This window comes from Semicossyphus pulcher, unplaced genomic scaffold (genome assembly GCF_022749685.1).
Source record: "Semicossyphus pulcher isolate SPU_LCO1_2020_fin unplaced genomic scaffold, fSemPul1.0.p SCAF_15, whole genome shotgun sequence".
In the NCBI taxonomy this organism is placed as follows: Eukaryota; Metazoa; Chordata; class Actinopteri; order Labriformes; family Labridae; genus Semicossyphus; species Semicossyphus pulcher.
The window spans coordinates 9,676,878-9,702,289 of NW_027211659.1; the positions used below are offsets into that span (position 1 = coordinate 9,676,878).

General features: G+C 44.5%; 1 protein-coding gene across 1 annotated transcript; it reads left to right on the forward strand.

Annotated features, from left to right (window-relative positions):
* Nucleotides 1–14,594: 14,594 nt before the first annotated feature.
* Nucleotides 14,595–25,184, forward strand: irs2b (insulin receptor substrate 2b). Its single transcript, XM_069663154.1, has 2 exons — nt 14,595–18,194; nt 25,161–25,184. The coding sequence occupies exons 1-2, from the start codon at nt 14,831–14,833 to the stop codon at nt 25,163–25,165; spliced, it is 3,369 nt and encodes a 1,122-aa protein (XP_069519255.1). The 5' UTR covers nt 14,595–14,830; the 3' UTR covers nt 25,166–25,184.
* Nucleotides 25,185–25,412: the final 228 nt, after the last annotated feature.

A 25,412-nucleotide genomic window follows, 5' to 3' on the forward strand; every position in this document is an offset into this window, starting at 1 on the left:
AGTCTGGGCACTGTAGTTATTAGAAAAAGGTGTAAATAGAGCATTGGTTAGGGACTATTTTCTGCTGTGGATTAAAGATGCAGTAGGTAAGATGGAGAAGAGAGCAGACTTGGCTCCAAAATTTGAAAGATTACAACCTCCAGGTCCCTCCCCCTTTTTCTCTGCGGCGCTCAGTCCAGCCTCCAAAGCCCTCCCCGCAGAGGAGGCTATCATGCACGCGCAGGCTAGTAACCACAGCAACTGAAGGAGCCAGGTATACACTATGTAAAAACGTGAAATGACAACAACCGCAGCCGTTTCACTATCAAAACAGACACACATGAAACCAGCAGAAATCAGTGTTTTTGCTGTGAACGGTAATCTACAGTTCTATTTAGCAAAACCACCAGCACTTAGTTTGCTAACAGAGACTGTGGAAAAAACTAAGCAGTAACACACTGTTGTGTACATTTGGCTGTGAGAGCACAGGCACATATAATTATCAGGAGAAAGTCCGTTACGGTCACACTGCCTGGGCACTTCACAGATATTTTCAGCCACGCCGCCACGAAACAACGCTGAACAGTAGCCACATTTTGAACAAGCTAACGTTAGCCCGACAGCAACACCAACGTAACACAGCGTCACAGTAACCGCAGACATCTTAGCAATGTGGTTGTTTTTAAGCCTTTGTGGACACAAACTGGCTGACGCTGCGCACTCTGAAGAAATTGAGCTTGACCGTGTGAGCATGCGCAGAGTAGTGGTGCTGCGCAGCCTGAGAGATTGCTCGGCTCTGATTGGTTGTATCTCTCTAATGTATTACTGCATGTTTAAGTGACAGTTTGAGCCAATATGACAAAAAGTTAGTTTTAATAATGTTACCTACTGCAGCTTTTGTTTGCACCTACTGTTTTTTTTGTTTATGTGAATTAATCAATATTAACTACAGTGCACATTTTGATTGTAAAAACTTTGTGGCATATTTGCAATATCCTAATTTGTATTATATTATATTGTATTATAATATGTCATTCGGTTTTCAGACACAATAGCAGCTTTAGCACAGAGGAGTAAGCTATATTAAGCTTAGGCTACAAGAACACACTTGCTAAAAGAAGTATTTAATAAAAGTAAAGTATATCATTTATTGGTAATTAGGGTAGAGTTGAATGTCAGCAGACTTATTGTCAGTGTTTCTGTGACTATGGGAGGCTTCATTTAGATAGAAGTGCGTTTAAGTCAAGCATAACAAATGTATTTTACTGAGACAAATTACTGTTATTGGATTGAAGCAGTCAATTAAGGATGCTGTTTGCTGGCTCTGCTCATATTTTAAGAATGAATGATCAGATACAGCTTCTCTGAAAACCTTTAATGGATATTTTGCTACAGTGGCTGATGGCTCAGTGTGAAGATGTTCTGCACCGATATTGTTGATTCAGGATGCAGACGACCGTTGCTGTCTGTCCCACAGGGGGTGTCCAGTGCCTGAGGAGGACGTTTCCTGTGTACTCTGGCAATCAGTCCACCTCCTCACATCCTCCCCACCCCCGTGGTTGCCAAAACCACTCCACTACTCTCGCCACTACCCACACAGCCAGCCTCTGACTGATGAATGTGCAAGCAGACAGAGTATTTCACCCTACTACATAACACACATGTGATCCTCTGTGATCTCCACCCACCACCACCCACAACACGCCACTGAATCTTACAGACTATAAAAAGATAACCTACCAGAACAGATTTTTTTTTTCACAATATGGAGAGTCTGGGTTGGAGCAAAGCTGTCTGATTCAGAGTAAAAGAGGAAGATGGACGCAGATCATTCTTAAATGTTAAATATTTCAGAGCTGCGGGCCTGAGAAGAAGAGGGGAGGAAGAAGAGAGGATGGGGGAGGAGGACTGGAAGTGAGAAAAATGAAGGAGAGGCTGGGACGATATATAACTCCATCTTTCTAATTTCAGAGTAGACCTCATTACATATTCATGTGGTGCAGGCGCTACGTGTGTGTATGTGTAGCCAGTGATCATCCATATTACCTATCACTATCACTTTAATTGCACACAACCAAGAGAGGGCGGGCTAATATCAATAACCCTTATAATACATAAACGCAAATATTCTCGTTTTTCAAATGATTTGCTTGAACGCTCCCTCTGTAGTGTCGAATGAATATATTTATTTATGTATATAAGTGTGTCTGCTATTATGACTGAGTATTTCATTAGCGGAGCCCCTGTGCACGCTCATAGGGCCCCTCTGTCTCCATATAGATTTAAATTACAACCCCTATCAGTGCCCAATTTATTAGATATCATGTCTGAACTCGTAGCATGTTGCACCTTAAATAAATGCGATTACGGAAGTGTTGTGTGTGTGTATGTGAGGGGCGATCAACTAATTATTTATGTTATTTCAAGTTCATGTACCCTGACTAACAAGATTTTAATATCATTATAGAACAGGAGAGATTGATTTAAGAATAAAGCTAATAACAGTGAGGCCAGCTAGTTAGCTGGCGCCATCATTCAGAATTTTGCCACCGTGTAACGGGCTGAAAAACGGGACAACGCAGTGAATTATGGGAGACAATGAAAACAAATGAAACTAAAACAGCTAAATAGGACATCATGATCACAACACATTTGATAAATAATTAGCTAACAATAGACAACAGCTAAGGTTAGCATTCAACCACCTCCTAGTTAACAATGCTACTTGATAGTGAGGTAAGAGAAAAGGCTTACATTTCTTGCTAACGGTAATGTTGCTAACAGTAAATTTACACCTCTCTTATTATTTAGCTTTATGGAAAACCTAAACGTTAGCATAGCCTACCTAGTTAGCAAGGTAATGCCCTACTGCTGCTGGAGCTAACAGTAATTTTAGCTAGGAAGTGCTAACGTTAGCTAATGAGTTATCAATTAAGCTGTTGAAATAAGGCCCACATTTGTACTCTCCAATGTCTTCTCAGTTGTTGATCAATCAGGAAGGAGTGGAATGATAACTATTTATTAGATTATCTTCATTTATGCAGTTTGCTAACTGGAACACAGCTAAACAACAGCATTTGAGCTTCCCAGTCTGAGCGTGACATCAGAGGAAAATGGCCGCCATGTGAATATGGTGAATTGGTGAGTGACTATTAAATTGCTCAACATATACAGTACAAATCAACCAATGGGTGTAATTAGAATATAATTAAAGCTGTATATCAGACAGGCTAATTATCACTAATGGCTTCATTAATAAACAAATAAACACAAAGGCAACAACACAACACGACCAACAACACTTCACAATCACAATAAACTGTACGTCTGTGTGAACATGTTTGTGCACAATGAACTCATTATTGTGCCCCTTGTCATCGGGCTCCTCTTTGTGTCGGGGAAAGCCCTCTCTGACCTGAGGGAGTGACATCTTCTCATTTGTGGCGAAGAGTCATCAACATCTAATTCAAACACTTGATTGGCTAATTACACTACATGCATAATTTAACTGTGTGACCTCTCTGTGCGCTCTTTTCTGTCTTCATTACCATTAGTACCACACACACACATCTGCACAGTTATATGCTGGGATTTACCGCACTGTAATATCATCACCTCAATTATTGATACAGTAGCACCATTATAGGAACAACCACACACAAATACAGACTCATACAGTATATCTAGTTTGTTTAAAGACTATACAAAGTCATTACATCGGCCCTAATACTGGCATTACATTCTGCCACGGCTCATATTGTTTTACCTTTCAGGTGAAACAACCCACTCACTGTACATTATCCCTTACTTATACAGTATAACAGTCAGTACCTACAAAACAATTTGATTGGACAAGAGGCATTCCATGAGTGCTGATATGGAGTACAACAGCACTGGGGCTTTAAACCATGTCTATCACTCCGCCTTAAGGTGGTTCAGAATACTGTTTATTAACAAAACAGCCTTTGATTGGTTTGATCATGCTGGTACTTCAGAATCACACAGGCCACCAAAACAACTGTCAACAGACTCTTATTTCTCTAGTTTCAGACTAAATATAAACACACCGATAAATGAACTACAAAGTACCTGGTCTGATAAAATATGAAATGAATATGAAAAGATTTTAAGAAAGATGTTACAGTTAATAAACAAATGAGTAATACTCAGACATTGCTTAAATGACGTCCAGTGAAAATCAAGTGTTTAACCTTAAACATCTCCATGCTGTGTTTCTCATGTGCTACAAGACACATCAGGGACAAAATAAGCAGTCATCTCCACGGCTGGGCCAGTCTGCTTTTAAACTGCAGTGTACCAAGGACAGGCTGAACAACACCTTTTCAGATTGGCAGGTTTGAGACGCCTAAGGAGCCAATCCCGTTAATGGACGGTGTGACGCTATGCATGTCGTTATCTGCAACCTATGGCAACCACTTCAGTGATGTGCCAGCTGTCACCGTCATCGGAATTTTTGCAAACTTACTACTGAATACTAACGTTAACATTACTACTACTGATTACTACACTTGAAGCTAGCTAAGTTTCAACAAGTCGCCACTAAAAGTTGTCAGAGATGTGTTTTGTTTTTGCGCCAAAAGGTGGCGACATTTGCATAGTGGGTGGGGACTATGCAGATTCGTGAATTTCTTATGAGGGAGAAGGAGGAGATGCACTGGCAGGATTTTTACAAGGTAATTGAACGTATTTTGGAGAAAAAAACATATCAGACACAATTTATTATTTCAAGCAGAGCATTTTATGTCTTAAAACATGACTGGAGCTGCTCTTTAACTAAGTATGCTTTTTGTATATAGAACTGTTGAGTAAAAGCAATATTGCTCCTGATGTGCTGTTATACTGAATATCAGAACAGCAGCAATACAGCCGTGCGGATATTCAGTACAACAGAACTCCCTGCCGTGTATTATTACTACTGATTTAGAGTAAATAGGGTGCAAAGATGGCACCTAACTGATTACTTTAAAAGATCCTCACTGAAAATTTCTTCAGGTTTCCTCACAGTTCACATGTTTTGTGCCCATAGAGCATGTGCAATAGAGACATTCCCCACCCGAAACTGCCGCTGGCAAAGCCGGATGACTTCCTGTTGGCTACTTGGAAACATCAATGGGATAAAATAATTGAATGAAACCATTACGCATTTCTGATTATAAACTAATCATACTGGGGGTTTTAAAGCAAAAGTTGCATTTGTTTAAAGCTTTTCCAATAATTGTAAAAAGTACTTTTTGTGCTAGTGTTTATCACATGATGAATGGGAAGGTGCATCACGTTCAAGCCCTAAGCAGTCATTTTGGAGCATCTGGTAATGAGGTTATAAACCCTGACCTTTAAAGTGACTTTCATTCAGTCTGTGCTTAACTTGCGGCTGTCACACAAAGCAGCTGCTCAAGCATGTAATCTACGTGAATCTATTGTGATAGCACTGCAATGTCCCTCATTGTATTATGTTTTTGTGTCTGTCTGGGTCTGATTGATAGAAAACAGCATATGGTTAAGGAGTAGTGGGAAGCCATGAAGTATACCCTTTATAATTTTGTCCTTCAAGCTTGAATCATGTGAATCCTTCAGGTCTTGTGTCCAGTAGTAAGGTATTTATTCACAGTTTTTCCACAGTGAAGGTGGATTATAGTTCACTTCTTGAAGGGGAATGCATATCGAATGTGTCTCAAGTGACCACTGGTAATTGGATTTTGCTTCCCGGTTCCCACTTGATTTTATCAGTGGGAAACTGGGACAGTGGAAAAACCACACATCTGCTTTGAACCATTTAGCTCCAGAGGAGGTTTGTTTAAACTTCGGCATGTGTATGGACTTAAAAACGGACATGTCTGTTTTGTCCCACATGGACAATATCAACTGTATGTTAATGTTTGTAAGGTTACATTTTAAAAGTAAGAATCTCGAAGATTTTCTTTTTAAATAAATGTCTGTTAAGTCACTATAAATCGCCGAATGAGGTAACACAATGGTGATTGAGCCTATGGCCCACTGATGAAAGCCTTTGCATTTGCAGTATATAGTATTATTATGGGCTGGGTGTCTGTGGCGACTTTCGTGGAGAAAAATCATAAGCAGCGCCCAGTTAGTGACGCGTTTTCCATCACCCAGCAGTGGTTGGTCTGCGAGAGAGGGTAGGCGGAGCTAAGCAGCTGTTTTTCCAGTCTTTGCAAGTGTTGCGAGTAAACAGTAATCTACTATGGCTGAACTAACAAAGAAAAGATCGATGACTACAGATACAACTTCAAAAATAAATGAAAATCCAAAGAAAAAGAAACAAACTCGACGCTCAGATGAAGGCAAACAGTCTTAAAAGGAAATCGACCGTCAGCGAGGAAAATCAAGAGTTACAACCGGAGCCAAACATGGACATCACACATGCAACACTGTTTAGATATCAGGGAAGTGTGCTCCCGCAATTACCGCTTATCGACATAGGTGCCGCCAAAGAGAACGAAACTGAGACCTTCAAGATTACAACTTTAAGTACATCGTTACGTTCAGGACTTTTTTAACCGTTCGCTAACAGCTAAGCTAAGATGAAAGGTTTACAAAGTGTTATTTTTAACGGCATCTTTAACTCATGCTTCACTTTGATTTGCTGTTTGTTTATTAGCTGAGATACCACAAAACTTATATGGGAACTGGAGTGGAGACATTTCCTTAGACCCACTTTTCAGAACAATCGCAGCTAATCACACTATTTAAATCTCAATAATGTTAACATGTAAGTAATTATGTATGTGTATGTATATTATATTTGGTCAATATATTACCATATCATGCATTGATGAATTATATTTTCTTAGGTCACAAAGGTTACATTCCACATAAGGCCACAAAGGTCACATGAGTTCTTTAATATGAAATGCTGGAATGAAGTGGAGAAACAGGGAGAGAAATATCTGCTTTTTAGAGTGCATTGTTTGTGTTTACCTCATTTACCCTCCTCTCGCATAAATCACTCTATTATCAGTGCCAGACACTCAAAAGCACAAAATGTGACGAGTACTACTGCATTTCCTGCTTGTGCGTGTTTGTGTGTGAGAGAGAGAGAGAGAACAAGAGAAAGACAGAATGTGTGTGTTTTGGAGGAGGGAATGAATATTAGATCAGCGGGTCAGTTGAGGCTAAGTCACAGTAAAAAAATCGATGCACACTCAAACCACACACACACACACGCTCACACACAAATAAGCCAGAATGGGTAACTTCCTACACACTCCCACTTAGATCAGTCCCAATTTAAATACTGCAGATGCCACCCACCTTCCTTTAATCTTGCTTCCGCTGTGTGGACTGTGTGATTAACTGGAAGGAAACAACATCTACGCATCCACTATCACTGAGCAGCAGTGGACTAAAATACAACTATCACTGCTGTGATCCAAATATTGCCTACAATTTCCTCTAGAATGAAAAAGCGTCCAGTCATCAGGACTCAGGAGGCCTCGGATACAAGCTGCTGTTTTTAGTTATTCAGTTAGAAATATTCATATTTCTCTTCTTCTTCTATATCTTTCTGTCCCAGTCATGTTCTGACCAAAGCAAAGAGGGGGCTCATGTATCACTGTCATTTATACCAAACCATGTGACTTTGGGTCATGCATAATTATGACAAATGACTGATGACGGTATTATGGACCCTGAATATCATATGCATTCAATCTTTTTAATCACAGCTACACAGAGCCGAGATTTCACACGGCAGGCTGCTGCATCATCCCTCCGCGTGCATCTGAGACGTTCTCATGAATAAATATGTTGTCTTAGCATGTCCTCGGCCTACATAAACATATTATCATTGGTTTCTCTTCCGGTCATGTAAGCATGCTGTGGCTGCAGCTGCCTGACGTCTCCTGTCCCTTCTAATGAGCATATCGAATAAATATCTGTGTCAGTGACCTGTGAAATGAGAAAAAACCCACGCCGTTTTGAGCGTCTGTACAAGAAATTGTTACAGAGAGCTGGGAACATTATGAGGAGATAAGACGGGGATGAGAGTAAAGAGAGGAATTGTCACAGTACAGAAAGGTCAGGGGGTAAAAAAAAAAGGGGAAAAAGCTGCTGCAAGTTAGTCTTAAAGGGCCAGTTCGACAATTTTCAACCTCAGTCCTATCATGCTATTATGGGGAGCTAATGCCATTATGGTAGGGAAAAAATGCTATTAGGCTCTGTGCGTATGGAGGACACTATCTGCTTCTTCAATGGGCCCTGGAAAACCTCCGCCAGACTACGTAAAATGCGTCATCTGGCCTGGGCAAGGGAGCTCGCTTAACTTCACATCCTCAATCTAGGACGCCCGCCTCTGAAGTCAAAATCGTCAGGTTTGAAATGTAGACTGCAGACCTGAAGATTTTGTAGACGATCCACTGGTATATTCTCCTTGTATTTCGGATTCTGTACCGCTCTGAGCCATCGCCTGCAGCGAAAACGGTAGTATTTCACTCCAGCGTCTCTCGCTGGGCTGTTCCTTTCAAAGGGAGGGGCGCAATGCATGCTGGGTGTTGTAGGAATGTAGAATGGGCGAAACCACGAGCTGTTTGTACAACTTTCTCCACAGCTATGGCGCTAATTTCTAATTTTATTGCTTCAATTAATTACACCAGCTTCGACAGTGGCTTTTTCCAGGGGCAAATTGCTCCTTTAAAACCTTCTCAATCTTTGTTTTACAATATAAATGGGACCCTGAACACAACGTACAAAAATAATTGACTTTCTAGTGCCATTCTACCAAACATCACAACCCCTGTCTCCAATTTGCAGATTAATCAAAAATAGATTACGTCCATCCCAATAAATTGGTTAACTGAAGTAATCAAAACTGTAATCACGGGCACTGTGGCTCAATACAGGCGCACGCAGTCCTGTCCAATAACACAAAGACCTCCATCAGCACATGCCGCCCTTCCTCCTGCTCGGCCCGCCTGTGATCAATCAGCGCAAAAATTAACTAGTAGAGAAATTTCAATTTCACGTTTGCTGTATTGATCAGAGAATCGAGTCAATTATGGGTGACAACATGAGATTGAACGGAGCGATCTATATCGCATGTGCTCAAGAGCGCAGAAAACAGCCTCCATTATCATTACATGGTTACAAGACTGCGCTGGAGAAATTACAGGGTTAGTATAGAACAATGTTTTAATGTTTAAAGAAAGACAGGCTTAAACGGTGACCCCTGATGCATCCACCTAAGAAACCCCAACAGACATAACAGAGGGGCGTCACTGATGGTAATGCAGCCATGTTTCCCACACAGCTTAGATTTAACCCCTGTGTTTAGCTGATATTAGCTTTGCTTTCTTATTGTTCGGGGTCCCACAAACATTACTGCTGTATGTGTTAAAATATAAATAATAATTGATTAACTTTCCTTTTTTTTTCCCAGAGTAATTTTTTCTTCTTTTCCCCATAAAACCAAAAATGTGGAACAGTAATTAAACCCTCCTACTGCCTCCAACTAATGAAAGTAACCAAATAAAGATACCAAAAAACAATATTACTTCAAAACAAATAACTTTTTATGTAATAATTTTAATATGGTTATTGTTATGTGTGAATCATATTGATTTGGTTTTCCAAAAAGTATTTCCTGTATGTTATAACGTGCCTTCTCTTTGGGGTCAGTTAGACCCCAGAAAGGTCGAACTTCCTGTAAGACCCCTTACTAATAAGTAAACAGGAACAACAGTAATCCAAACAGATTCATTTGGGATTAAGGTGGGATACTACTGTGATAAAACTATTGTCAACATTGATTGTAGATGTAAAACATAAAAAAAAATATATATTATTTAACCATCTTGTTGCTTTAAATAAATCTTTACTGTATTTTTGTGTTTAGGACCCCCTCGAAAACAAGATGGTACATCTCAAGGGGTTATCCCTAATAAAGAATGTCTATATTTCTATATCTTTAACAGCTGTTATTTTTGAGGCAAACTTCCAAAACATACATTAAAAATATAACAAAACTAGGGGCGCTGTTTAGCTCAGTTGGTAGAGCAGTCGCCCCATGAACAGAGGCTACGGTCCTTGTCGCACTGACCGCAGGCTCGACTCCCGGTCTGCCGATCATTTGGTGCATGTCTTCCCCCCACTCTCTACTCCCAACATTTCCTGTCTATCTTCAGCTGTCCTATAAATAAATCCAAAGGCCAAAAAAATGATCTTAAATAAAATGAAACTAAAAGTATCAAGTTACCGTACACTTGTGTATGTAGTTTGAGCTGTTAAAGAGGACCTCTATCAGAACATTAGTGCTAACTGAATAAGTTGCCATTGCAACAAAGGTTAATCTATTCAATCCATCCTGTCTCCAACACAACAGACATGACACAAGAAAAACACAAAAATATCCTCAGCTCGGAAAATAAATAACAGGATAATATTCGGATCCAAAACACGAAAACAACAGTGCTACAACAATACGAATCAGACACCCCAGGCTTCGGCGATAATCTGTTTTGCCTTCGACTAATGAGATGAGCCAGCGGTTGGATGAAGAGTGTGTGTGATGTTTGGTGTCCGACAATACATGTTTGTGCTGTTCTTTTGGCGGGGCCTTACGCAGCGGCGAGGGGAGTACGACTGAGCCTAATCTTCGCCCCCCGCCTCTCCTGCTTGTCCCTAATCTTATCTCATCAAATCGGCTATTCTAATCTGCTTTATGAAAGCTTATGAAACTAATCGTCGCGCACAGTGACAGTGCAGTGGGTGACTGAGGCATTATGTGCTTGTGACTCAGCAAATGGGGCAAGCGAGGCTGTTTGTATTTAAAGTCCAGCCTTAAGAGCCCAAATGAGATTAAGTGTTCAAAGCAACAAGCTACTGAATGAACTTAGACAATCTACTACACTTTGTTTATTTAACCCTATTTGATTATTTGCTCACGTATAGGATTCGAGCCTTAACGTTGCTTTCACTGGAAAAGAAAAGAAATCCAGAGAGTGTGTCGGGTCAGTCTGTTTTGAGAGGATGCCCCCTTAAAGGAACACCCCTCTTCTTCCCTGAATAAATAAACCTATAAAGGCCTAATGGGTGCATACCAGGAGACGATGAGAGGGCCCATTTAAGGCCTTGTAAATCAGGATCAGCTGGCCGTTTAATTAACTTGTAAATTAATGCACCCTGCTGTGTAAATCGCAGAGTGATAAATATTCATGTAGTTACCTAAGAAAAGGACAAGGACGCATCACAGACACAAGCAGATTGGGTCTGCGAGCAGCACAGTTTATGGGACAATCGCCCACAATATTGGTATTTTATAGACGGGTGATTTGCATTTCTTATGCTTCATAGGTTATGCAAAAAGAAGGAGTCACTCCTTCAGCCCCTGCGTTTGCTTCACACTACCCCCACTCAGTTTCTGTTTATCTTGCCAGAGTCAGGTCACGGTAGGCGAGCCATCACGGATGTAAAATGCTTCTCTCAGGAACGGTCTATATCATTTATCGGACGTGTAAGAAACCAGAAGCTGTAAATGCTTCAAACAGCAGCACATTCTGCAGCAGTTGTTTATTATCAGAGAGGGAAAGTTCAGATCCAAGCTCATGTCTGTCCTCAGGAAACCTGATATCCACACAGACAGGGAACCCTCCTTATCCTACAGGGAGATATCTGAGCCGAGGAGGTTTAGGCAGCCGGCTCTGCTACATCTATTTATATCAATATGCCGTTATAACACTTAAGGCAAGGCTCGCTGAAATAATGAAAAGAAAACAACTGCACAGAACAGAAAATCTACTCATCCCTGCCCCCGGGCCAAACCTGTAAGCCAAAGGTTATTTGAGGGACAGGTCGCGAGAGGTTGGTACCTGATTTGATTCCTGTTCCACGGTGGCGGTAGTCAAATCATTACTTCTGGTGGCATAATTGACCTGCAGAGGGTAGGGTAATTGACCTTGCTGCTGGGGTGGTTTTGTGCTGAGCCAGCAATGTGGGATCTGAAGGAAAAAGGGGGATATAAAGAGGGGGTTGGGGATGAAGGGGTACTTTTCAACATGTTGTCATCACAGGAGCATTAAAACTGGCAACACAGTGAAATTACAAATATGTTTACTATATTCACACATGCTCAGTTTAGTTCATTGTTTCCAGAATTACATTTTTAAAAAGGTCGCCTCTGAAATGGGCCGTTCAGAACAGCTGCAGGTTTCTACGTAGAACCCTGCTTTAGCTGAAATCAACCAATCGTCATTCACTGTCATTCACCTCAGGCTGCCTTCTTTGCACTAGCTTGTAGTGAGGTCATTGTCAAGATATCAGCTTACCATTCCGACACCTCCTGGCAATTCTGGCTCGTACATATAAGGCCGATAACCGATCCTAGAGCCGCCATGTTTTCTAAAACTTTAGAGTGACAGTGCAGCGCGGCCGCTACGCAGTGAGGGGCTACATGGTCACTCTAAATACTGTCAGCCAATCGTGGCTAAGGTCTAACCTATGAATGGAAAACCGGCTTGTTTGTCTCAGGTGGAAGGAAAATAATTAAATTAAAATATGTATGCATTTTTCAAAACGAAACAACCTTTACCAACGGGATTGAAGAACACATTAGAATAATAGAAAATTGATTGCATAGCTAAAATATGTACCCTTTAAATGCTGTCAGAATGTCCCTTTGGGGGAGGCAGTGTGAGACCTGCGAGTAGGCTGGCTTCCACTGTTGTACGTGGCCCTCATAAGAGTGTACTCATCCAGGGAGGCTGACGATACTTTGGGGGGGACCTCTCTGCTGCTGTCCCAGGTTTTTATGTCTTATATATTTAGGGATATAACCAGCATAATTTCAGCGCTTATAAATCAATCAGCAACTGAAAAGACAATGCACAGTGAAAATGTGGAGGGAAATCTGGCCATATTCCAGGCTAAAAGAACATTTGATAACAAATTAGGTCAGAAAGCAACTAACGTTAGCATTCAGCACTTACAAGATAATATTACCGTTAGTTAGGACGTGGCTGAAAGCTACTCTTACGCTTGGCAGGGTTAGACGAAAGGAAATGTGTAGACTACATTCCTTGCTAACATAATATTAGCTAGCTAAGTGTCCGAATGCTAGCTTTAGCTGTTGAATGTGTTGTTTTACCTTGAAATACGGTCCAATGTTCCTCCTCACTATCATGTCTTTTCATTCAAGAAGCAGTGAATGACAACTGTTGTCAGATACCCTTCATTTATCACTTTTAACACTGTGAATTCAGTAAAACAGTTGGCCTACAGCATTTAAACTTCCCACTCATAAAGCAAAGTCAGAAGGAAATGGCTGCCATGTGAATATTATGAATTGAGTGGATTAGGGAACGTAGATTAATCCTCAATTAATTACTTGTCCTGACTAAGTTTGATTTATATTGCTGCCTCTGTTTACCGTGTCTACATCTGACCTGCAAACCGCCTCCTCTTCCGGTTGAGCAGGAGGAGCTGAATCCCATCGTCCCCTCAGGAAGTAGAGTCTACTCTCAGTTTACACACTCTCTCATCACTACCACCACACCACAGTACCCAGCTGGCTCCCTCGTTTCATCATTACGCACATAACCAACCATTGACGCATTCAGATCAGGAGGATTTTTGCGTCATCACGATCAGTGATTTTTTTTTTCTTCAATACAGCCTTATATGGGTCATTCCTCTGTTTTGCTGAGAGATAGAGAAGGAGGGGGGTCTATTTTTTTGTAGGTTAAGCTTCCGCCTCTTCTAAACTTAAAAATTTCGGGCACATATTGTCATCCTGAATTATATCTGTCGTGCCGTCGTGCTGTTTCTGAATGGGAAGACAAATATAGGCTAAAGCAGGCGGAAACAGACTGTAACTGAGCAGCTATCCCGGGAGCTCCAGGCAAACATGAATAAAGCAGTAGGCGACTGCGTTACGCAATAAAGCACACTGCACTGTATCTGCCCATCCCCAGTTCTTGTACTACTTGTTTATCGTGAATACTTTGGTGCTTTCACTATAGACCGAAAAAGAAAGCGAGGCTAGAATATCCAGCTGAAAGCGCGAATGTATTCCTGTAAGGCGACGCAGAGGGAATATTAAATTCCTGTCACAGAGCTGCAGTCTCGACTAGGTGATGCTTGTTTACCAGTTGGAGGGGAGGACTCCCTCTACACACACGCTAAAATACGGCCAAAGGAGTAATAGAGTATAACAATGCAAAGAAAACTGTCAAAAAAATATTATTATTATTATAATTATTGTCTATATTAGCCACATATTCATGTTACTATTTATTCTAATGTGTTTTATAATCCACCTCAACTTCTTAAATGACGCAAATGCAGGCTTTCTGGGTCAGGAACATCTCGTTTAGTATATTTAGATAATAAAAAAAAATCTTCACAGTTGTCAAATGTTGGATCATAAGACCATAGCTGCTCTAAATAAAGCTCCAGTCCTGACTGACTACGCTCAAATGAGACGGAAGAGGGCAGAGTAATAGTAGGAGGGCTTTTTCCTTCTCTCTCTCTCTCTCTCTCTCCTTTGAACAGGGCCCTCTCACTCTAGCATTCATCCCGTTTCCACCAATAAGCCCAATGAGCTGAGTGCGCACCGCCCACTGTCGGTGTGTGTATTTTTTTCTTCTCCTTTCCCCCTCGTTTTTTTTTAAACCAGCTCTGGATGTGTAGATCGTCACATGTTGTTTCCCCCTCCTCGGTCTGGGCACTATAGCAGACATGTGTTATTTATTGCTCAGCTTTGGGAGAAGACGAACGCAAGCTCAACCGGCTCTGGAAATAGAGGATTAAAATAAAGCGCGTCGTTTCTTCAGCAACTCGAGGAAAGGAAGCATTGTGTCTGAGAGCGAAGGACACGAGAATGGCGAGTCCGCCAAACACGGGAGACCAGCCGTTAATACAGAGTAATACAACCGTGAACAACAATATCAAGAAATGTGGATATCTAAAGAAGCAGAAACATGGACACAAGCGCTTTTTCGTTTTAAAGGAGCAGAGCGAAGGCTTTCCTGCCCGGCTGGAGTACTACGAAAGCGAGAAGAAATGGAAAAACAAATCGGCCGCGAAGAGAGTTATTCCTCTGGACTGCTGCCTCAATATCAACAAGAGAGCGGACGCAAAGCACAAATATCTTATTGCTCTTTACACCAAGGACGAGTATTTTGCCGTAGCAGCAGACAACGAGCAGGAACAGGAGAGTTGGTACCGGGTGCTGACGGATTTAATGGCAGAGGGGAAAGTGTATGACGGCTCAGCGTCTAACTCTGCGTCCTCGCTGGTTGGCTTTGACGAGGCGAGCTACGGGGTAATAACGCCGGTGTCCGCCGCCTACAAGGAGGTTTGGCAAGTAAATCTGAAATCTAAAGGCTTGGGGCAAAGCAGGAATTTGACCGGAGTATACAGGCTCTGTCTTTCTAGCAGGACTATCAGCTTTGTCAAGCTAAACACGGAGACTGCCTCCGTCATTTTACAGCTGATGAATATCCGGAGGTGCGGCCACTCTGACAGCTTTTTCTTCATCGAGGTTGGTCGATCTGCAGCCACGGGACCGGGGGAGTTATGGATGCAGGCTGATGACTCTGTGGTGGCGCAAAATATTCATGAAACTATTCTGGAGGCGATGAAAGCCATGAAGGAGCTGTCCGAGTTCCGTCCGCGCAGCAAAAGCCAGTCATCCGGTACAAACCCCATCTCTGTGCCCACACGGAGGCACCTCAACAATCTGCCCCCCAGCCAGACAGGGCTTCCCCGGCGGTCTCGCACTGACAGCATGGCTGCGACCTCTCCTCTAAGCAAATTTTCCTCCTGTCGAATACGCACAGCCAGCGAGGGCGATGGCACCATGACACGCCCCATGTCAGTGACCGGCAGCCCCCTTAGCCCGGGGATCCACAGGACCCTCCTGAGCAGATCTCACACCATCACAGCACGCCCTTGTCGGACATTTGAATCTTCTTCTCTCCAGCACAGTAAGTCCATGTCTATGTCCCTGTCTCACTCCCCACCTATGGCCACCCCCAGCCTAGGGAATCTGTCCTCCTGCCCGGACAACGGGGCTCCTCGCCCCTCTAGCTGCAGCGCCTCCTTCTCGGGCTCACCCAGTGATGCTGGTTTTATATCATGCGAGGAGTATGGCTCCAGCCCTGCAGATGCTCGGGACCTGAGACTACCGCTCACTATGCGGAGCAACACGCCTGAGTCTCTTAAAGCTGACACTCCTCCCTCCCGGGATGGCAGTGAGCTTGACGGCTACATGGTGATGGAGCGGCAGAAGCAGAATGGTTACCGTCGGTTACCGGAGCTGGACAAGGCTTATCGAAAGCGCACATACTCCCTCACCACTCCCCGGCAGCAGAGAGGTCCCCCCCAAGTATCTTCAGCCTCTCTGGATGAGTACACTCTTATGAGGGCCACGTACAACAGTGGAAGCCAGCCTACTCGCAGGTGTCACACTGCCTCCCCCAAAGGGACATATCCTGAGGATTACAGGGACGTTCAGATCAGTGCTGGCAGTGTTCAAGGGGACGGTGGCTATATGCCAATGATGCCAGGCGTGGCACCTCAGACACCAGGATCCAAGAATGACCCCTACATGCCCATGAGCCCGATGTGTGTGTCTGCACCAAAGCAGATCATCAACCCCCGTTCACACTCCTCCTCAGTGGGGCTGGCCCCACGCACAGACTCCCCTGGGAGTGTTTCTTTGGAGGACAGCGGTTATATGAGGATGTGGTGCGGAACCAAGATGTCAGTGGAGAGTACTGATGGAAAGCTCATCAATGGAGAGTACCTGAACATGTCTCCTGTCGACTCCCTGGTGTCTCTCACACCCCCAGAATACATCCTCAGTCCTACAGGAGGAGATCCCCACCCCCAGCAGCCTCACAGACAGCCTTATTCTTACAGCTCTCTGCCACGCTCCCTTAAAGGCCAATTGCAGCGCAACGGGTCCCCAGACACAGACCAGTATGTGGTGATGAGTTTACAGAGACAGCGGATAGAAGAGGAGTCCAACTATTGTCCTGTTTCTCCAGGACACCCTGAGGCCAACAGATCGCCAATGACACCAGGCACCCCTTCTTCTGCATTATTTCCTCTCAGAGTGACACGGGTAGATGGAGGTCTGGTACACCGAAGTAGGATGGGTCGACCTACACGTTTAGCTCTAGAATCCCTGAGAACACTACCTTGTATGAGCGAACACCCTCTCCCATCAGAGCCACGCAGCCCTGGAGAATACATCAACATAGACTTTGGTAGTGCTACCCACGACCAGCTGGCATCCACCGTGTCAGAGAGATTGGACTCCCTATTGTGTACAGAGAAGGGGTCCTCACCACTCTCAGACTACGCTAATGTTGATGTCAGCTCTGGTCACCTTGGCTCACAGCTATCCGGGGGTTCCCCCTCTGCAGGGGGCCTAAACCAAACGCCTGAAATCATGAGTTGTCCTGGTCTGGTGAGCGCCCAGCAGAACCCGCAGGGGGGCGTGAAGGAGGAAGAGAAAAAAAACACAGAGGGAGACGCAGAGGAGAGGGGGATGGTAGAGGAATATCCTCTCCAACAGCAGGTAAGCCTGGTGTGTCAGCCGGCTCTAGTCAAGGATGACTACACTGAGATGACTTTCAGTCCTCCTGCACCTCTACCGGCTCTATGCACCACTGACGCTGCTCCCCTCCCCACCAGCCCCACTACGGGTGTCAAGAGACTCAGCCTCGAGAGCAGCATCGTGGGCGCGGTTCCCCCTGTGCCATTGGACTCTTTTCTCCTGGGGGGTCCTTCATTATCTGTCACCCTCGTGGACCCACATAGGGGTGCCAAAGTGATTCGGGCTGACCCTCAGGGGCGACGGCGGCACAGCTCTGAGACCTTCTCCTCCACTACCACCGTCACCCCTGTGTGCCCGTCCTTTGCCCATGACACCAAACGGCATAGCTCCGCCTCGGTGGAGAACGTCTCCCACACTGTTTGCAGCTCTGAGGGACCTGACGAGGACTACAGCAACAACAGCCCCATGTGCAGGGAGATGTCAGCTGGTTATCAGAATGGACTTAACTACATTGCCTTAAACTTGATGGAGGGAAACCTAGGAGGGTGCCGGTTAGGGGACTGCGAAGGACTCCTGAGGTTCAAGACCGCCTGTGGCTGCAAGGGGGGCATGAATGGGTTCAACACGAGCCCCTACGCCAGCATGGGATTCAAGGAGACTGCTGCTGCTGTCAAAGGTGAGTGTTGTCAAACATGTCGCTCTTTCTCTCACACACGCACACACACACACGCACACACTCATTCATTCAGGGTTTCATTCATGAAGGGAGTGGTGCTTGAGTAGGATAGAGATCCGCCTCAGGGCTACTGTACGCTCTGCAGAGATAGGCTGCTCGTTGCTAAGCAGCAGCTCAGAGCTTATTTTCATTCTAAAGTTGAGTTTAGTTTCTGTTTAAAAGAGAAAACACTGTAAAAAATAACTGCTGTGTTTAAGGCAGTTCTTGTCTTCTTTTGTTCTGAGACATCTCTGTTAACCTTGTTGTTGAACATTCATTTGGATATCACACTATTTACTATTGGTGTAGGTTTCTGCCTTTCAAATTAAAGGTAAAGCCAACGGCCAAAATTGTGTTGAAACATCTCGTAAATTACACTAAAACGTGTTTCTATTGATTTCCTTATTACATTCACAGTGGATAAATACAGATAATTGTGTGTTACAACTGCAGTTTTCTGTGTGTAAACCCTGCAGGAGCGGAGGGAAGTGAAGTTGTTATGAAAGTCACTGTTGGGTGTAGGCTGCGATGTTTAGATAGGATTAGTCACCTACTCGTCACACCCATGACACATGGACAGATCTCAGGGCCGTTCGATGCTGAGGAGGGCTGTTTGCTGGCTCACTGATCACGCTTGAAACAGCATAGAGATGTTAGAGCAGGTTCCTTTCCAAATAAAAGCTTACGAATTAAAAGTTAAGTAGCAGAAAGTGTGAGGTGACCAAAACATATCCTCTTAGCATGCTGCTTTTGCACTCCTGGACTGCACTTCTAACAGCAACTGTGTTATTGGGTTTATGCTGTAATCTTATTTTGAAACCGTTTTATTTTGAAAACTGTGTCAGGACTTATTCTGGCTGGCTTGATGCTGCTGCCGTGTGTTTGTGTGAATGGTCTCCTCTGGTCTTCCCTCAGTGACGCAGTTTTATACACGTCAGTATTTCAAAAAAACATCTAGTTTGATCCAGTGACGCATGCAGCGCTACACATGATGTATCATTTTATAACATAGTGTAATGTAGCTTTTATAAGGCTGGTATGTGTGTGAAGAAGCCGTGAAATTGTACTGACTGGGCGTCTTTGTCAGAAGGAACAGTTCGCATCAAAATATTACCTTTCACCTCATTTTGTTCACAATACGTCTCTTAATGCCAGAGATGATTTACAGGGGTTGTTTGTAAAGAAAATAGCACCGGGATCACCGTGAGTCAGGAGTAGTAGTGTTCCTCGTGGTGAAACAAAAGAGTTTAATTGCTGTTTGTGGTTTCACAACCGAGTTCTCTTTAAGTCTCTGTCTCTGCTGGAGCTCACACTGCGAGCGCAGCCGGCGCGGAGCTTGGTGCAAGTCATCGAGTTCCCCAGAAAAACAAGTGAGTCAGTTGTTTATCAATTGTCAGGTACTGGGTTTCAGGACAGGAATGTGGGCAGTGTGCAAAGGTTGCTGGGAGAGGTGAATGCTCACTTGTTTTTCTAACCTGGTGGGATGGACTCGGAGGGGATTGAAGGATTCTCTTTTTATTAACTGAGAGCAGCTTCACGAGCACGTTTAAGAAACAGTTTGACATTATAGTGAGCGCTCGCTTCTCTTCTTTTAGCAGGCTCAAACATACACGTGTACACTCTCACCTATTGTGAAGTTTTGTACCTCAGTGAAAGTCCAAGGCTACGAGAGCAGTGGGGAGGAACAATGAAAGAAGGATGGATGACTTGCTTTGTTTTTCACGTACAACAAAATAGACAATTGAGCTGTTTGCTGAAAGGAAAGAGAGAGAGTGAGGGGGAGTGAAGGGAAGAAAAGAATCGCGAGAGAAGAATGAGATCAGTGTCGTTCCGGTAAAGAGTTTGTCTTTGCTACTGTGTCTTGGTTATGTAAGCCCCTCCTCACAAACAAACTCGCACATAATAGTGAATGACTCAGCTCAGATGAGGGATGTGACCAGCAGCGTGGCGAGTCATGGATATTGTCATTAATCTACAAAAACCACGTCTGTTGCGTGTGTGTGTGAGAGAGGGAAAAAAAGGGCATGAATGTTTACTACGAGATGACAGGCTCTGCCACATTCTCTTGTTATCTCAGAGCGAGCGAGCCATTTGCATTCCCCGCAGAACAACAATGTGCACAGGCGGATTAGGAAGTTACCTGTCCTCATTTGGCACCTGAATGTAATGCTGCGTAAGAGATAGGGACGGAGAGGGAGAGGGAGAGGGAGGGGGCACTTTGCTCCTCAGCTCAGCTAACATGCAAATGTGTAAGCACATCCTGCCTGTCTGTGTGTATAGAGGTTTTCACGTGGAAAGGTTGAGTCCGTTAGGTGACGGGTTGCACTGTTGTTGTTTGGGTTTTTGGCCCTGATGTGACGTGCAGAGAGAGGGGAGGCGAAGGGGCAGCGAGCGGGGGATGTTTAGCTTTCAGTGCACGCCTTCTGGCCCTGCCGACAATGTCAGTTTCTTGACCTTTGAACCCGCTCTATGTGTGCGAGAGACGCAGAGGAGGGTGGGGATATTGCTGCAGGGGCCTTTATAGAAAACTGCTCAGTTTCTTTGGTGGAAACAAACAAGGAGGTTTTTGTATTTTTACACATTTTTACTTTCATTTTTTTAAGAGCACACACTTATTTTTATCATCCTCGTATCGTCCTCTTCCCCCCTCTTCTTCTCTGACTAAAAACCAGCCTTGACTCACACTCTCCATGCCTTTCATTTGTGGGCCCTGACTGCCCACCCCAAACCTTCCAAACACACACACACATTTCCACTTCCATCCGTGTGTCTTCCTCTCCGGTGTGCGTACATATACACAGCCATCAGCAGATGGTGGAGGAGTGGGGGCAGGGGGGGGTTCAGGGGTTTTTGCACCTGCCCCGCCAAGCAGTGCTCACTGGTTATCTGGCCCGTCAGAGGAGAGTGACAATACGCTAATGACTGGCCGCCATCTGCCACAACAACAACAGGGAGGAGAAGGTGGGGGGTGTGGCCAGGCTGCTTCAAGAAGCTACTCACCAACCCAAACCCCCCCCCCCCCCACCCCCCATTTCTCCTTCTCCTCTTCTCTCCAGACATTGGTTTCTGTTTTTCAGAAATCATGTGACTCCCCCCCCCCGCCCGCCCCCCACACACACACCTTCTCCACTCTGGTGCGTCGGAGTCTTGTTTTCTCTCCTGTTGTTGTCTGACCTCGTGGACTCTCTTTGATTGGCTTTTCACACTACAGGCCACAGAGGATTGTCTAACGATGCATTAAACAATTAGCTAATCATATCTGATCAGAGCCCCTAACAGGACTCTTGCTGCTCGGTTTATCTCACTCGGAGAATAACAGAACAACTGAAGGCCGCTCTGAGGAATTGATTTGACATGTCTTAACCTGCAATGAGTAATGGATCAGGTGAGCTATTTTGGCGTTTTTATGGACTTAAAAAATGCGATTTTCCATAGTTTTTAAATCGACATCATACAACATCAACAAAAAAGTGACACAATACATACAATAACATGCTTGCATTGTATATAAATCAATAAAAAGTCATTTAACACGACAACAGACAAGCATCAGTTAGAAAGTAAGAATAAAGTTAACAAGAAAATATGAAGTAAAAGGGGGGAGGGGGACAAAAACAAACCAAAAAAAAACCAAACATCCATTTTGGGGTATTTTCTAGGTTTGTGCATTTAGGATTTATTTATTGACCAGTTAACCGACAAGATCAAAATGTCCTTTTTGGTCTGGGACCGATGCAGACCCTTCCTCATCTTGCTCTTTCCTGTTGCTCTCCTCTCGGGCTCGGCTCAGCTAACCTAGCTTTATAATGCGCCTCTTCATGGCGCGTTCATGAACTGATGGGAAAGTATGACATCAGAGAATCAAAACGTTGTTGCTAAACAACTTTTTACATGTAAGAGGACTGTGGGCCTTTATTTTATAACAGCATAGCATTTATTATATATATTATACTGTATAAAGTACATTTTTAAGCGGCCTTTAATGCTCACTACAATTTCATTTGGCATCAAAGAAGTTATTTAAGGTCTCCAAATTGAACCTGAACAAACAAAGCCTTCACACTACTATGTGATTACACACAGTCCTTTTGGGAACATACAGTCTTTGTCCTCACCTGTCCCCCCCCCCTCCCACCCACACACACACTGTACACAGTGCTCTTGGCTCTCTGATACATAACTCTTTGACTAAAGTAGGACGGGATGTTCCAGCGCTAGATAAAAACAAACTCAACTCTACCGTATCCTCAATTTAGCTTGGAGGTAAGAAGGATTACGTTCACTTCAGGATTAGACATTGTCCAGAAGCTTGTTTTGTCTGGAGGTAGAAGAGGAGAGAGAGAGAGAGGGAGAGCTTCAGCGTGTGTGTGTGAAGCCTCCCTCTGTGTAAGTACAGCCTTACTGTACTTACACACAACACGCACACTTACATCATGTAGGCTCTGTCTAATGGCTGCTGGCTGATTAGAGGCGCTTCATTCACAAACAGGCCGGCTCATTGTGAACTCTGGACTCCAACGTGTGTTAAATATACAGTCATACAGTGAAGCATCATGCAGCCTTTCTTTGTCATAAGGGAAACCATATTTGGTGTGTTTTTACACTCAAAGTCTCGTAATGGGACATATTTCTTCTTGCGAAACATGTTAGGTGTTGCCTTTAATGCTTCAGCGAGTTTTTTTGAAGCTTCGCAATCGATGCAAAAAGATCTAAAACAGGATAAGATTGAAGAAAGTATTTTACGTATCATCCCTGTGATCATGACTCAGAGGTTGTTGTTTTGTGTTGCCGGTCTGACGGAGGTGTGCGAGGTCAGAGGTGAAGAGTCAGTCGGTGTTTGTTTGGCCGAGCGCTGCTGTAGATCAGGGAGGAGCCAGCGGGGCAGGAATGTAAACAGAGCAGATCTGAGCCTGCTGATCTCTCCCTGCCTGCCTGCAGGAGGAAACTCCCAACATCACCCTGGTTGTTTGCGGGAAGGAAGCTCATCTACGGTTGATGATCATCTTCCTTTTTCGCGCTGTTCCGTAATACGGTTGGAGCAGTTTCCCCCTTAAAGCTCATTCATTTATCTAGCTGTGCTGTAATACAGAAGTACCAGAGCGGGCGATGACAGAGAGAGACACGGGGGCATGTTGACTCTGCTTCTAGAGCACCGGAGACGAGGCTGCTAATACATGCCTGTGTGTGTGTCGTAGCCCTGAATGGAGCACGACTATATTTAGCCTGTGAGAACTAAATAAATAATGAACAGAGCTTGTGGGTGTGTGTGCGGGACAAGGGGCACAGACATGGGCTGGGGGATGTGTGTGTGTGTGTGTGTGTGTGCTCCAAAAAGAGGAGGGGTCGGAGGCACTGGGTTCATTCCCCCCGCCGGACCTCTGTCCCCTTCTCTCAATAACCTCCCCCGCCCCCGCTCTCTGTCCCTCCCCAAATCTCCCTGCCCACCCGCACTTCTCTCCGATCAGCATGTGCCTGAATAGCAGTGTGTGTGTGTGGCGAGTCCCTGAATGCCACATTGTTCTGTTTCATTGCTCATACGATAATAATGATCATGTTTATGTTTCACGGCTACACCTGGTCGCTAATCTGAGCTGAATCGACTCCTCTTCCCGGCAGACAGTACTCATTCTCACCCAAGTGTCTGCCTCTGCAGGCCGCCTACGGGCCCTGCCCCTGCAGAAACACACACACACACACACACACACACACAGCAGTCGGATTGTTATGGAGCGTCGGTCCCATGACCTCACTGCATTCCCGTTCCTCTCTGTCAGGTTGATTCTGTTACTGTGGTTTTTCCACCACTTCCCTCCCCACTGTGTCTATTTTCCTCCCTCTCTGACACCCATGGCAATAAAGAGAGGGAGCTCTGCCAGCACAGGTGGCCTCAGGAGGGAAATCAATCATTTCATGGTTTAAATTAACTCTGTGGTTCCATATTTTAGCATCTCAGACGTCCTTTAGCATCTGTGGAAACGCATCCTTCCTCTCTGATGCCTCTACATCAATTATTGTTGTGTCAAGTGTCTATAAAGCCTCAGATCAGACATGAGCCTCTGATTTGTCCCTACAGAGTGTATGTATAGGCTAAAGACAGAGAACAGGCGTGTGTGTGTGTTTATGGTGGGACTAGCTGAGGAAGGCGGGGGGCGCTAACCGTGAGCGCTCTGAATGAAAGGTTTGTTTTAGAGAATGACGATCACATCCAGCTTTGTGAAAACAGCTCTTGTTCCCGGGCTCGGGGAAGAGGGAGAGGAGACAGCGGCGGAGGGAAGAAACGCAGCCGCGCAAGAGGGGGTTATGTGTGTGCGTTTTTTTGTGTTAGTGTGTGTCAGCCAAGACTTCCGCTCCCATTTGATAGCTCTGCATGCAAATGAAACCTCACAAACAAGTACACAGGGGCAAGGGTCAGCACAGCTTTCCACTGGGAGAAAAGCGACACTCGGGGAGTTTATAGTATGTGAAAACACACAGCTGTGGTGTGTGTGTGTGTGTGTGGACTTCAGAAGGTGTGCAATCAGAAAGCACCTGGGTGTGTGGGAGTTTTGTTGGTGCTTTTTTTTCCATCACTGGAGACTTTCCCCGTGTCAGCTGCACCGCGCTAAATGCCACTCTGTTATTTCCCTGCCGTGAAAGCACCTGCCACTTCAGTGTCTACCAGCTGAGGAACACACACACACACACACACACACACACACACACACAAAGGCAGGCCGCTTGAAGAGCACTTATTCCTTACTTGGTAGCAGAATGGGGGGACCCGTTTGACCTCCCTCTCTCCTCTATTCCTCCTAATAAATCACATTTACTCCATAAACACACTTAAATGTAGTTTCACAAGTGAGAATTGACGGTTAAATGTGACTTCATGTGAATCACATGACAAGAAACTCACCGTGTTTTTCTTCTTCTCCTCCTTTTTTTCAGAATGAAGCCTGGCCCCTCCGCTCCCTCCTCTTCCTGTGAACGTAGGATTTCGCTGAAGCCAAGCGTCGGGGTCGGCGCAGCGACAGCTGGACCCTGCGCCGCAGTCGATGTCCTTTGACCTCTCCGCCGCCTTCGAGGGTCACTGGAACGGCCATCACCATGGCAACACAGACACTTGACCCTTGCCCCAAATCTTCCCTCCACTTTTTCTCGGCACCAAAACATCCCGGCGCCGTCGCTGCTGCTGTACTA